Genomic DNA, 14,027 nt, shown 5'->3' with positions numbered 1-14,027 from the left:
TATTTAAATTACCCTACTTGTTTTTTGTTGCATTTGTAATTACCGTAAAAGCCCATGTAATTTACGCAGGTGATTTTCAGGGTAAAATTTGTTTAAAAAAGCTTCTATTCATGTAAAATTCACACCCAAAAGTTTTCAGAATTGCCAATATAGCCAGAGGAAAAAGGTTTTTAATTTAGTTGTAATTAGCATAATTTCACTTAATTATGAATAGTTTTATTAAATTTTCATTAAATAAAAATAATTTCTGCTTAACAGGTATCACATTGAAAGCTATAAAATTACAAGGAGTTTGTGTTTGTAATAAACTTTATTTTACATTTCTTGCCCACAAGAGATTATGTCCGATCTTTAGCATACTGCTATGTCTTCTCAAATTATGATCACAGGAAAATAATTACCTACAAAAACAAAGCTGATAAATATGCACATCAGCTTGGATGACACTTTACTCAACTGACTGTTCAAGCTGATTATGTAAACAGAATTCTTTTCCACCTATTCTTGTTAGAACCTTTGATACAGAGTATAGAAATTTTAATCCCTTATAAAATGTCAAGCAAACTTAAAAATTTGTTATTACCGTTATTGTTCGTATGGGCAGAACTTATGAATCGCTTACTGTGAAGGAGAAATTAAATATGTGCTCCATTGCAATAGGTAGAAACTCCAAGCAATGTAAAATATGGTCTGGACCGTGTTTCCCAGCATGAACATCAGACTTCAAAAACTAGTTAACCATTTAGTGTTTTTAGTAAATTTATACAGAAAAAGTAAGCATTATACTGTCCAGCATAAATAAAAGTCAACTTCATTAAGTGTATTTAAGCCATTATTTTTTTCTGTAAAAACTTATTCTGACATTAAATGAGTCAACTTCTGGTACAAATGTTTACATTTTGTACGTCTTTTTTCAACAACAAAAATTTCAAAACAAATTCTGGAAATGATCTACTCATGTAATTTATGCACCCCTGCGAAAAAAGTGCATGTATTACATGGGTTTTTATGGTATTTGTAAACAGATAAAATCGTTTCTTTAGGCTTTTCTCTTTCACTCATGAGACATCAAATATTTTGCAGTGTTTTATATTTAGTGAAACATTTCCTTCACTCCTTCCTAGAAAGAAAGTTTGAACTCGTTTGATGAAAGTCAGAAGCAGCTTGTATTATACCCTCATAGGTCCAGTAAATGCTATCCAGTTTCTCTTCAAGCAATAGAAACAGCACCAAAACCTGATCTGAAGCTCAGTAACTATTATACAAATATAAAAGGTTCTTCTTACTTTTTAAATTAATTTTATTGAAGCTCTTTGTGTGTCACATTTGAATTTCTATTGTTGTTGTCAGGTCAGCACTGATTTAGGTGGAACTATAGCCCTGAATATATTGACTCATTCAGACATACTATATATTATCAAATATGCCATTCCTTCTTTTTTAACACAGTAAGGTGTATTTGACGGAGATTTGGTTGTGTTTTCTAGCAAGTTGAGTCCCAGGAAAAGGGACGTTAAATGTTGATGATGAGTATATTGCATTTGTATATGAGTAGTCATGTGACTCCTCTACAACAAGGAACCTGTTTTGCTCCAGCCTTTTTCTCTCATACTTTATCTCTCTTTACTCTTCATCACCTAGCATAAAGTTGCTCCTCTGGGGTTTGTAGCCTCGCAAGTTCTTTGGCAACCTCTAGTGCTCATAGCATGGTAAAAACATGCAGTACATGCTGTAAAATGGTTGACATTGGGAAAGGCATCTGGCCATAGAAACCGTGCCAAAATAGATACTGGGGCATGGTGCAGTCCTTTGGCTTCTTTTGATCCTGTCAAGGTATCCCATGCCAGTATGGAATTTGGACATTAAATGATGGCGGTGTTATATTTGCAGGCGTTGCTATGTGGTAAGAAGCTTGCATCCCAACCACATGGTTCTGGGTTCAGTCTGACTGCATGGCACCTTGGGCAAGTGTCTTTTTCTATTGCCTCAAGTTGACCAAAGCCTTGTGAATGGATTTGGTGAACAGAAATTGAAAGACTCCTTCTATATATCTGTGTGTGTGTCTCTTATGTCTGTTTGTCCCTCCATCACTGCTTGACAACCAGTGTTGGTATGTTTACATCACCATAACTTAGTGAGTTGGCAAAAGGGACTGATAGAATAAGTACTAGGCTTAAGAAATAAGGCCTGTTTTGTTCAATTAAAACCCCTCAATGCAGTGCTCCAGCATGGCTGCAGTCAAATGATGGAAACAAGTAAAAGAATGAAAGAATATGTTGCATTTCTCCTTTCTAACTGAATTTTTAATTGAGTCAACAAAAGCAGCCTCTATATATTTGCTCATCGAATAATAGAAATCACCTCCTACTGTCTTGAAATGTCTTGGCTATGCACTGTCTGTCAAAAATGAAGAGACGGTAATGGCTGGAACTCTTTTAATCAGAGATTTACTCAATAATGATTAACATCTTCAGTCAATTTAATTCCTTCAACATTCTGAAATCTTTCACTTTGATTTTACTTACCAAGCAAAAAAGAGGCTAAAATAGTTAAAAGGAATTACTGTTGTTAAAATACACTGGCGTTAATTCCAAAACATGACAACTCTTAACTTTTTATTATAAATTTATTTATAAAAGAACTTGAAATAAAATCTAAATCAAATGTCAGCTGGTCTGTTTCTTATTTATGACTCAGAGTGGCATTTGTAGGCACGTAAAAAACACCATTTTGAGCGTGGCCATTGCCAGTACCGCCTGACTGGCCTTCATGCCGGTGGCACGTAAAGCACCCACTACACTCGGAATGGTTGGCGTTAGGAAGGGCGTCCAGCTGTAGAAACTCTGCCAAATCAGATTGGAGCCTGGTGTAGCCATCTGGCTCACCAGTCTTCAGTCAAATTGTCCAACCCTTGCTAGCATGGAAAGCGGACGTTAAATGATGATGATGATGTTTCAAAAGTTGTAATTTTGATACTATGACACCTCATGCAGTTAAGAATTTCACTTTATGATTGTGTGATTCCATGTTTGAAACCACTTCATGTTACTTTGGCCAAGTGTCTAATATCGTAGCTTTGAGTCTTGAGCTCTTCTGGTGATAAAAGAAATTGTTTAATACATGAAGTTTTTATGATAATCACCTAAGACTCTTAAAGGCTGAGGCAGTACTTTGCTACGGATGTAGTCTAGTGACTGAAACAAGCAACATAATTAAGAGTAGAAGAATTATATTACTTTAGGAACTATTTATTACTTTCCTAAGATTTATATTTAAAAAATTGCTTACTTTATTTTATCAATTTTATTTTATTTATTTATTTATTTTTTGCAGCACATAAAACCAGGAAAATGCCAATAGTATCTACAAATAATGAAAATTCCTGCGATGCTGCTTTTGTACAGTCACCAAAATTATCCTCTGAAAATGCCAAAGATGATGGAATTCTTTCAGGTTCTTTCATAAAAGAATCCGATGGTCCAGTAACAGTTTCAGGAACAACAGATTTTGCTGATGTGAGTTCTGACAATGCAATGTTTCCCGATACTATGATGTCACACAGCAGCAACGTTTCTGAAAATTCTAGTCAACCTGTGTTGAATTCTGCAGAGAACAAAACACTAGAAATGTCTCCACAAGTGTCTGAAAAAAATGATGAAAATAAGTCTGCAGTAACATCTTGCAACACATCACACACCACAACAGTCACATCAAACAGTTCATCTGTAGCCCCTAATACAACAGACATTCGTACTTCTGAAGATTTAGAAAAAATAAAAATAAAGCTTCTTGAACAATCTAAAAAGGGGTGGACAATGAAAGAAGCCGAGAATTTGACAGTTGCTCAGCTTTTTCTAATTTTTGGCAAAGATGAACCAATAAGACTTGAATATGATTGGTCAAAGACATCTCCCGATTCTAAAGATAAATTATATGAATCTTACACTATCATCAATAGGCTGCGAAGACTTGTACATTTGGCAACAATGGAATTCACGGACTATGTTAAAGTTAAAGCACCAAAGTCAAATGAAAAACCAAAAAGTGGAAAGGTAGAATTTAAAAAAAATTTTATTATATTTCTTGAGAGTAATACATTGGCAGAATTCTTAGAACATCGGAAATAACACCTTGCAGTATTTTTTCTGACCCTTTACATTCTGTGTTCAAATCCCGCCATGGTCGACTTTGCCTTTTATCCCTCTGGGATAAGATTCCAATCAGTGGCATCAACTAACTACCTTACCTCAAAATTGTTGACCTTGTTCCTAAATTAGAAACAATTATTGCATTTCTCAAGAGTTCTGTATTTCTCAAGTTATTTTGGGTTAACATTTTTCATGTATGTTTATCACTTTTTAGGCTAACAGTGCTGGCTGCGAAGTTTGCGAAGCTTGTGGCAAACTATTGAATCCTTCGGATGCAAAAACTAATTCAAAGTTTGTGAACAAAAACATCAATAGGAACACTTGTCTTCAAAATAATACCAAAAATGGTGCAATTTATAAGGAATCTTGTGGAAATTCTGAAAATGCTGTTAAACGTTCACATGACAAAAAAGAACAAAAAACAGAAGAAAAAAACGTATGTATTTGTGTATCTATAAATTTATTTAGCTGTAAACATAATGAATTCAGACTTAATTTCAGAGGTTAATGTTATGAATAAGAAAATCTTGAATAGAATATTATTGTTCACTGTCTTGATACTTTAACTGCCACAGTCTGTTACTGGAACTTATCGGTGATGCCACATATTTTCAGTTACACAGTATACTATTTAATTACAAGGAAATGTAATTTTTTTGCATTTTTACAATATTTCATAATTAAACTTTAATATTTAACACTCATGTTATTTAAATCTCCTCAAAACCATGTCAAAGATTTAGAATAAAATATTTTCTCAAATTATGAAAATACATATGCCGATTGAGTGAAGTTTGTGATGAACCACTATTGGTAAATGTAGCGGTTAACATGCTAATTACAATTCTTCATGTATACCAAGTCCTTTCACTTCAAGGCCAGGAGGTACTTCAGTGGTCCCAACAATTATTAATACACTACAAAGCTTCGGTGAGGCATACAATGGAGTGTTGCTCTCACATCTGGAACGGTGTTGCAGCTATTCACACAATCACTGGAGACTGCATCAACAAAATAGCCACCTGATTAACTGGCATAAAGTACTTATTGACCCACTCTAGCCTCCAGCCCACAGGCACACAATATCCTCTCTCTCTCTTCTTTTTCTACCAATTCTATAATGGTGTACTAAACTCTATGCCCAGACTTCCCTTTTCAGAATATCGGTACACCTCCCTAATCATATCTTTCCTGCAGGTATTGATTTTAAAAAGTCCAAGAAGAATGTTAATGGCATCAATCTCATTGGTTTTGGAAGACCTGCACAGGCCATGGGCAGTCACTTCTAACAGACACAAGTAAAAGAAAAATAAACAAAATTCTATATTTCAACAACTTGTTCGAGAATATTTCTTGTTGTAAATATCTACTCTACATTAGAAGTGGAAGATTGTAAGTTCCAGGAGATGGCCGTTTTCAAAAGTGAAATCTTATAGAGACAGTAAATTACTAGTGGTACACAATATTTAATTGACTGATCTACGTGTATTGGAATTTAAACATATTTTAATTTGATTAACCTTTTACATGTAATTAATTAACAATCTAATTTCAAATATTATACCTTTATTTTTTTAATATGTGAAATCCTTTTGTGAACTTTTCACAAGTTTTCACTCTCACACAATCTGATTGTTGTATATTATAAAAACATATTTACAATTATTTTGGTAGGATGATTCTGAACGTGTTGATGGAGTTTTTCGAGTACCTGTGATACCAGGAAAAGGGCCACTGCCACAAACTTTTGTTACAAATGAATACATAGTAAGTTCTTTTAACATTTCATATTAGTTCATTATCATTACCATTTAACATCCTTTTTCTATGCTGGCATTAGTTGGACAATATGACAGGATCCAGCAAGCTACAAGGCTGCACTAAGTTCCAGTCCATACCAGTTTTGGTATGGTTTCAACAGCCTGGTATGGTTCCTACAGCCTGGTGTGGTTCCTACAGCCTGGTATGGTTCCTACAGCTTGGTATGGTTTCAACAGCCAGGTATGGTTTCAACAGCCAGGTATGGTTTCAACAGCCAGGTATGGTTTCAACAGCCAGGTATGGTTCCTACAGCCAGGTATGGTTCCTACAGCCAGGTATGGTTCCTACAGCCAGGTATGGTTTCAACAGCCAGGTGTGGTTCCTACAGCCTGGTGTGGTTCCTACAGCCAGGTATGGTTCCTACAAATGCCCTTCTTAATGCCAACCACTTTACAGTGTGTACTGGGTGCTTTTTTTCCCTTTTTTCTCATGTCACTGGCACTAGTGAGGTTACCTAGTAACTTACAAGACAGGAAAAGAAAGAAGCCCCAACCACCTCTAAATAGGGGAAGTATTTGAGAAGTTTAGGTGGCCATATACGAGTTGTTGAAAGTCTGGTATGATAGAACGACAAACACAGGTATCTTGTTATAGAGATACATGGCTGAATTAGATAAAAGGAAGGTAGTGATGGAATATCAGAGCAAACTCTCAAGGTACAAGGTGATCCTAAGAGGGGATATGAACAGTTGATCAGATGAAGGGGGTGTACTATGAGGGGGTTGTAATGGATGGTTAGAGATGGGGGTAGAGGTGAGTGTAGAAGGCAGTAAATAAGACTGATGGAAATACCAGTATGGAGAGTTACCTTTTAATATTATAATCTACAAAAGAGTTGTAGATTGGTAGAATGATAAACAAAGGCAGCGAGCTGGCATCAAATGTTAGCACGACGGGTGAAATGCTTGTCGGTATTTCGTCTGTCTTTACGTTCTGAGTTCAAATTCCGCTGAGGTCGACTTTGCTTTTCATCCTTTCAGGGTCGATTAAATAAGTACCAGTTACGCTCTGGGGTCAATGTAATCGACTTAATCTCCTTGTCTGTCCTTGTTTGTCCCCTCTATGTTTAGCCCCCTGTGGGCAATAAAGAAATAAGAATGATAAACCAAATGTATTGTAGCATTTAGCTGTATACATTTATGATCCAGGTTCAAATCTTATTTCTTTCTGGATCAATTACTGGTGTCACTAATTGATTATATCTGTGGCCTACATTTGAGATGTTAGAAATTAAATTATAAACTACAGGCAGAGGTGTGGTAAGAAGTTTGCTTCCCAACCATATGGTTCCGGGTTCAGTCCCCAGTCATACAAGCAGTGTCATTCATTTCCAATATTCTGCAAGAACATGTCTGGCCATAGAGAAATTATTACCTTGCTTGGAAACAGGTGAGTGTTGACAACAGGAAGGGCATCACACTGTAGATAATCTGCCTCAAATGAACTTTCAACCATGCATGCTCAGAAAAGTGGATGCTAAATGATGATAATGAGATAAAAGTCCATTGAAATATCAAGGTGTTTAGGTTCCTAAACACATTCAGCTGTTCTTGTGATATATCCTGTAATATTTACTAAAGTTTATTTCTATTTGATTTGTAGAATAAATACAGACCAACAAGGTATCGTAGAAAATTGCTTCATAGTGCACAAAAGCCTGTATTCTTTCAACGGACTCTTCTTCCAAAGGAAAACCCACACATGATGACACTGACGTTGTTGCCAAGTGCAACACCCGGTACAGTCGATGCCTCATTCCTTCCTGTAAATAATCGGACTAGTACTGTGATTCCTACTAGGGATGTTTCTTCTTTGTCTAATACTTACACTACTCAGGTATTAACACAGCCAATTGTAAGTACTCTTTCTGTACACAACCAAAACAGTCCTGTGATAGTGCAAGGAACAGTGCAGACTTCAGTTGGACTAGCTGCATCAAACACTTCTTCAGCTTCTATGTCTGCAGCAACTGCTGTTGTAACCAATTCATTCAACACAGGTAAGAACAATAACTTGGTTTTCTTTCTTAAACTTTGTTTCACTTACACAATACCACACACTCACACTTGTGCCTGTATTTTATACCACTTGGCAACTTCATCTACACCGAGATGAAATCTTCAAGCGGTTTAAATGCACACATCCCCAATATCCAAGTGGCTTGAAAATGTCAGCAGAAGGGCACCCAGGAGTCATGACCTGGATGCAACCCAGCCCCCTTAAAGTATGAGAAGTTAAGGGTCAAAATACTTGCCACAGGTGGGTTTCTTTGAAGACCTGCTGCTGTGAGTTTCTTACCATATTGTCTCATGAGTTTCTTACTATATATATTGTTCCTAACAGATATTTTACCCGTTTCATTCTCTCCTTTCTTTTCATCCACTTCACCCCCCTTTTTTTTGTCCTTGTCACTCTCACTCATTTTCTTTTTTCCCCATCTATTTCTATCACTGATTGTTTTGAGTTACTCTGTCTTTGCTTGACTTGCTAGAAACAGCAGCCAAATCCTCTTCGAATCACATCCAGTTCTTCTAAATAAAGAAAACAAAACAAAAATAAAATACAGAATATAGTTTTAGAGACCTGAAAAAGGGAAATGGAATACTTATGGCTGAAATGCTTGTCATATCAGAAGCAATTTACTTCCTTGTGAAAATACCTCTGCAGATATTCCAATCAACATTTGAGCATGGCTGTTGCCAGTACCGCCTGACTGGCCCTCGTGCCAGTGGCATGTAAAAGCACCCACTACACTCTCTGAGGGGTTGGCGTTAGGAAGGGCATCCAGCTGTAGAAACTCTGCCAAATCAGATTGGAGCCTGGTGTTGCCATCCGGTTTCACCAGTCCTCAGTCAAACCGTCCAACCCATGCTAGCATGGAAAGCGGACGTTAAACGATGATGATGATGATGATGATGATGATTAATTGTCACAACTTCTTATAATTAAAACTTGCCAGTATCATTTCTTAGCATCCTTGATATATTATGTTAATAATTCATAGCATAACCACTCAGTTGTTGTTTTTTAGCACCAAATGAACCGTGAAACCTTTGATCAAAGAAATTCTAACTTTAACCAAATTGCTCTTTTAGAGGTCTCTAGAATATCCTCTATTTCTTTCCTTGCTTTTATATACAGTGGAATGAGATTTGAGGGAGATAAGGCTGCTGAAGCTAATAACATGTCAAGTAACTGCAAAGAGGCTACCTTAACTTGTAACCAACAAAGTATTTGTAAAATATGATCGGTTTTCTGATACTGGATGCTTATTGCATATTTTCACTTAAACAAAAATTTCACTTGTAATTTTCTTTTCTGTTTGTACAACTAAAAGAACATTCAGTGCTAGTAGTCTAGCCACATAAATCTAATATTTCAACCAATTGTACTATGGTCTAACTTCTCAGAGTTTAATGTGGGTGTGGGTGTGGTATTAGCATGCGTGAACAATGTGATAAAGATGAGCTGGGAGAAAAATTAGGTATAAGAGGAGTGTGATGTGTGCAAGACCAAAGATTGCATTCGTATGGGCACATGATGTTCAAGGAGAATAACAACAGACAGAGTAAAGGGCTAGGCACAGGTGTAGCTGTGTGGTAAGAAATTTGCTTCCCAACCACATGGTTCCAGGTTCAGTCCCATTGCGTGACATCTTGGTCAAGTATCTTCTGCTGTAACCTCAGGTTAACTGAAGCCTTGTGAAAGGATTTGGTAGGTGGAAACTGAAAGAAGCCTATCGTATATATTTATATACATATACTAATATATATCTGTGTTTGTCCCCCACTAGTGTTTGACAACTGGTGTTGATGTGTTTATATCTCCATAACTTAGCAGTTTGGCAATAGAGATCAATAGAATAAGTACCAAGTTTAAAAGGAAATGCAGGTGTTGATTCATTTGACTAAAAATTCTTCAAGGTGGTGCCCCAGCATGGCCACAGTCTAATGACTGAAACAAGTAAAAGATAAAAGATTAATGCCAGGGTATGAATGCAGGAGAAAAGTGTGGAAGAACAAGACGTGGATGGAAGTGATAAAAGCTGATCTCAGAATGTTGAGTCTTACTGAAGAATGCAACAAATGCTGAGATGCTGTGTGTTGAAAAGGATCTGTTCAACCCATACAAGCATGGAAAAACAGATGTAGATATTATGGTGATGTTGCTGCTGCTACTGCTAATGATGATGATGATGATCATCATCATTTAATATCCTCCTTCCATGCTGGTATAGGTTGAACAGTTTGACAGTAGCTGGTAAACCAGAAGACTGTGCATAGCTCTGCTGTCAGCTTTGGAATGGTTTCTATGGTTGGATGCCCTTCCTAACACCAACCACTTCATAAAGTGTACTGGGTGCTTTTTGCATGGTACCAGCAGCTGTGGGGTCACCAAATATCTTACAAGATGAATCCCTCAACTTAGGTAGGAGTCATATTGAGGTAGGTAGCTTAGTTCCATGTGATATCACATTAGAATATGAATAGAGGGTCAGGAAATAGGTGTTTTGCAGTAGAGGTGATGCTTGGCTACCCACCAGTTGGAAAAGGCGAGAGGGAGAGAGAAGATGGTGAAAAATGGTGATGTTATTGTTGAAAACAGTGCAAGTTAAACAGTTACAAAGGTGACAATCAAAGCTGAATTAGAAGCATTATCAAAAAGTTGTGAAAAATCAATGGTGCCACATTGAGCATTTTTTTTCTTTATGCAAAAGAAAGAAATTATTTATAACATGGAAAATATTTGTCATGATGTCATGTCAAAAATTTCTTTGCAGTCTTCAATAATGAAATATTTGTTTTATTTTAAAACGTATTTAAAAATGAAAGAACTATGAGACCTAAAGTTGGTTGGCATTAAGTCACTCACTAATGCTCTCCAGCTTCAGACATGCTGTTTGCTTCTTCACTCTGTATCCTTTGCTGACACTGCTATTGTGGCCTCTGTTCCTCAAACTAGCTGGTCTTGTACTACCTCCGCTCAGGACCATCAGTATAGAAAGTATATTCACTTGCTGATAATGTATCCAGTTTTGCTGAAGAAGAATACTTTTGAATTGTTTTTAACTAGATGTAAAACATTATTTGTAGTCATATGCTACTTCATGAAAGCCTAAAGAGACCTAATAAGGTTGAAACTGGTATCTTAGTTATTTATTGTAGGACACCTCACAGACCATATTAAGCAAACTATTTCTACCAAAAATAAGAAAAATAATCTTAACCACCCTAAAACATTATTTCTTGACTACTCTAAAAATTATATTTTAACCATCTAAAAAACAAAAAGAAATGCAGAATAGGCACTGGAGTGGCTGTGTGGTAAGAAACTTGCTTCCCAGCCATATGGTTCCGAGTTCAGTCCCACTGCATGGCACCTTGGGCAAGTGTCTTCTAGTATAGCCTTGGGCTGACCAAAACCTTGTGAGTGGATTTGGTAGACGGAAACTGAAAGAAGCCCGTTGTATATATATATATATGTGTGTGTTTGTGTTTGTTCCCCCACCGTCACTTGACAACCAATGTTGGTGTGTTTATGTCCCCGTAACTTAGCAGTTCAGCAAAAACGACCAATAGAATATGTACTAAGCTTACAAAGAGTAAGTCCTGGGGTCAGTTATTTTGACTAAAGGCACACAGTCAAATGACAGAAACCAGTAAAAGAGTAATCCCATGCCTAATTGACCTGTTGAGGATCATTTGGTAAAACAGAAATTGTTGAGCATCAACATGATATATGTTTTGGTAAATTATATTGTGAGTTCAAATTCCAGTCAGGCTGACTTTACATTCCATTTTTCTAGGGTCAGCAAAATGAATACTAGTTAAATAATACTGGGGTTGTTTTAATCATCCTGTACCCATGAAGGTAGCGTTGCCAAGTCTGTTCGCCATTTAAGAACACAGGAATTTATAAAATACATGTTTTGCATTATTCCAATATCGTAGTTGTGGCCAGTGCCTCCTGACTGGCTCTCAGCCGGTGGCATGTAAAAAGCACTATCCAACCAGACTCCAGTTTGATTTGGCATAGTTTCTATGGCTGGATGCCCTTCCTAACGCCAATCACTTTAGAGTGTTTTGGGTGCTTTTGCACAGTGCCACACTGGCGCTTTTATGTGGCACTGCACAGGTACTTTTATATGGTGTCATATGGGCATTTTTATGTGGTGCTGCATTGGCACTACACAGATGCTTTTACATGGCACTGCCATGAGTGCTTTTCACCATCAAAGGAACCAGTCATAACATTTCTGCTGTGGAGTACAGGTCTTCTCCATATTATCCCCGCTACCACCACCATCACTCATTATTTCTTACCTCACAAACTCTCTACTAAGTATTTACATTGTCCTTCCTCTCCAGAACTGCATCTTTCCTCTGGAATTTCCTTCCTTCTACTTGGCATTCGGCTACAACACTTGAGCATTAACTGAAATCAATCTTATTTATTCCTTGTGTTTCAAATCTGAGAGGATCTAAAGCGGTTTGTCCCTGGCAATGCTTTAACATTTTACAATAGTTGTGATGTATTTATCTTTCTTTAAGACATAAAGGATTAATTAGAGGAACTTAACATTCAGCAATGGAAATTTTTAGTACTTAATTCCTTTACAACAATTTGTTCTCCATTACATTTTTATATATAGAAACCTCTGAGACAATGATTCTGAACTGCAGCTCCCAGAGCCATATGCAGCCCTCAAGCTTCCTTCTAATGGACCCTGATGGTTTTCCTTCTATAAATATAATTATTTCTTTAACTGACTTGTGTTTTACTTTGTTTTGTGCAAGGCCCCTAAGAAAATCCAGGTTTTGGATCTGGCCCAGACATTAAAAAAGGCTGAGAACCACTGTTCTTATGAAGTAGCTTTCAGTGAATTAGAAATAGCAATTAAATCTAATTTCCTTCAAATCATTCCATACCGTTGTTAAAAAAGAAAGAAAGAAACATATTAGATAAAATAGTCATTCATACACACCTTGAGCAAATTCCATTGATCAGCACTTACCTGGAATTAGTCAAACAATGAGTTTGCTGTATTGTCTAGTTAGCTTATTTATTGTTTTGGTATAATATAATGTATTTTTTGCTATGTCTTGCACATTCTTTTGCTGTTGATTCAGCAGAATTATAGTGCACACATCAAGGCCAATAAAAGACATGTATGCTATTGCTTACAGGGTGTTCAGGCTAAATTTGAGTTTGCATCAAGGCAACAGAGAACATCATATCCCATTCAACAAGAAAAGTATATTTTTTTAAAAACCAAAGAATATCAACTAGTTTATAGCTGGCCTAAAGATGGCTCTGGAATTTGGCACATGTATTCTTCTCTGTGTCCATGGGAAGATCTTTGAACACCAGCTCAGCTTTGGTGTTGCAAGCAGAGTGGCTGGTGTCTTTCTCTACTGTGGCTCACACATAATAATCCCTGGGTTTACAATCGGAGGAATTAGGAGACCAGAAACTGGGGCTGGTGAAGTCATAGAGATTCTTGGACAACCACTTTTCACTCTTTCCAGTGGTATGATAAAGAGCTAAATCCTACTGCTACACGTATGGTCTTCCAACAGCTTCACATAGCTTTCTGAATTGTGTTCAGAGAGTGAGGCAGCATGATGTTTCCCTCACTGGAGACACATCCAAAGACCACCACAGCAAACTGTGGTGGAACTTAGTTTTCATGATATATGGGACTTTGTATGGATTGTAGGCAAGCTACCTTGTTCTGAATGTTGTGCAACTGATCCCAGCAGAAGTTCTTTGCATCTGAGAAGAACCAGATTATCCTTGGCTCAACCGGATGCTTTGGATAGTTGAGGAGCTTCTTTGCCTTTGTCAAGCAGTTCTCCTTGGCATTGGCAGTCAGAATTTGTCCTTTGTGCTTTTTGTATGAGTGGTAGCAAACGTCCTCACTCAGGGTCAGCTTCATGGTAGCAATCCTAATGCCCATCTCTTTCACCAAAGCCTAGACTCCCTTGTTTAGGGTTTCTGCCACCCTATTGTACGGTTACTGAATGAATTCTGGTATGTGGACACAGTTACAGCACC

The 14,027-nt window shown here is 37.0% G+C and overlaps 1 protein-coding gene across 1 annotated transcript in view; it reads left to right on the top strand.

The window, feature by feature from the left end:
• Positions 1-14,027, top strand: part of LOC106875862 (protein cramped-like) — a 45,345-nt gene that overhangs the window by 16,033 nt on the left and 15,285 nt on the right. The window contains exons 8-13 of the mRNA XM_014924163.2: positions 259-296; positions 1,125-1,275; positions 3,334-4,052; positions 4,363-4,584; positions 5,823-5,915; positions 7,572-7,968. Coding sequence (XP_014779649.1) covers positions 259-296; positions 1,125-1,275; positions 3,334-4,052; positions 4,363-4,584; positions 5,823-5,915; positions 7,572-7,968 — 1,620 coding nt within the window. The remainder of the gene's footprint in view (positions 1-258; positions 297-1,124; positions 1,276-3,333; positions 4,053-4,362; positions 4,585-5,822; positions 5,916-7,571; positions 7,969-14,027) is intronic.

This window comes from Octopus bimaculoides, chromosome 16 (genome assembly GCF_001194135.2).
Source record: "Octopus bimaculoides isolate UCB-OBI-ISO-001 chromosome 16, ASM119413v2, whole genome shotgun sequence".
Taxonomy (NCBI): Eukaryota; Metazoa; Mollusca; class Cephalopoda; order Octopoda; family Octopodidae; genus Octopus; species Octopus bimaculoides.
Note: the sequence above shows the minus strand (reverse complement) of the source record. Positions and strands in the feature narration are given on the sequence as shown.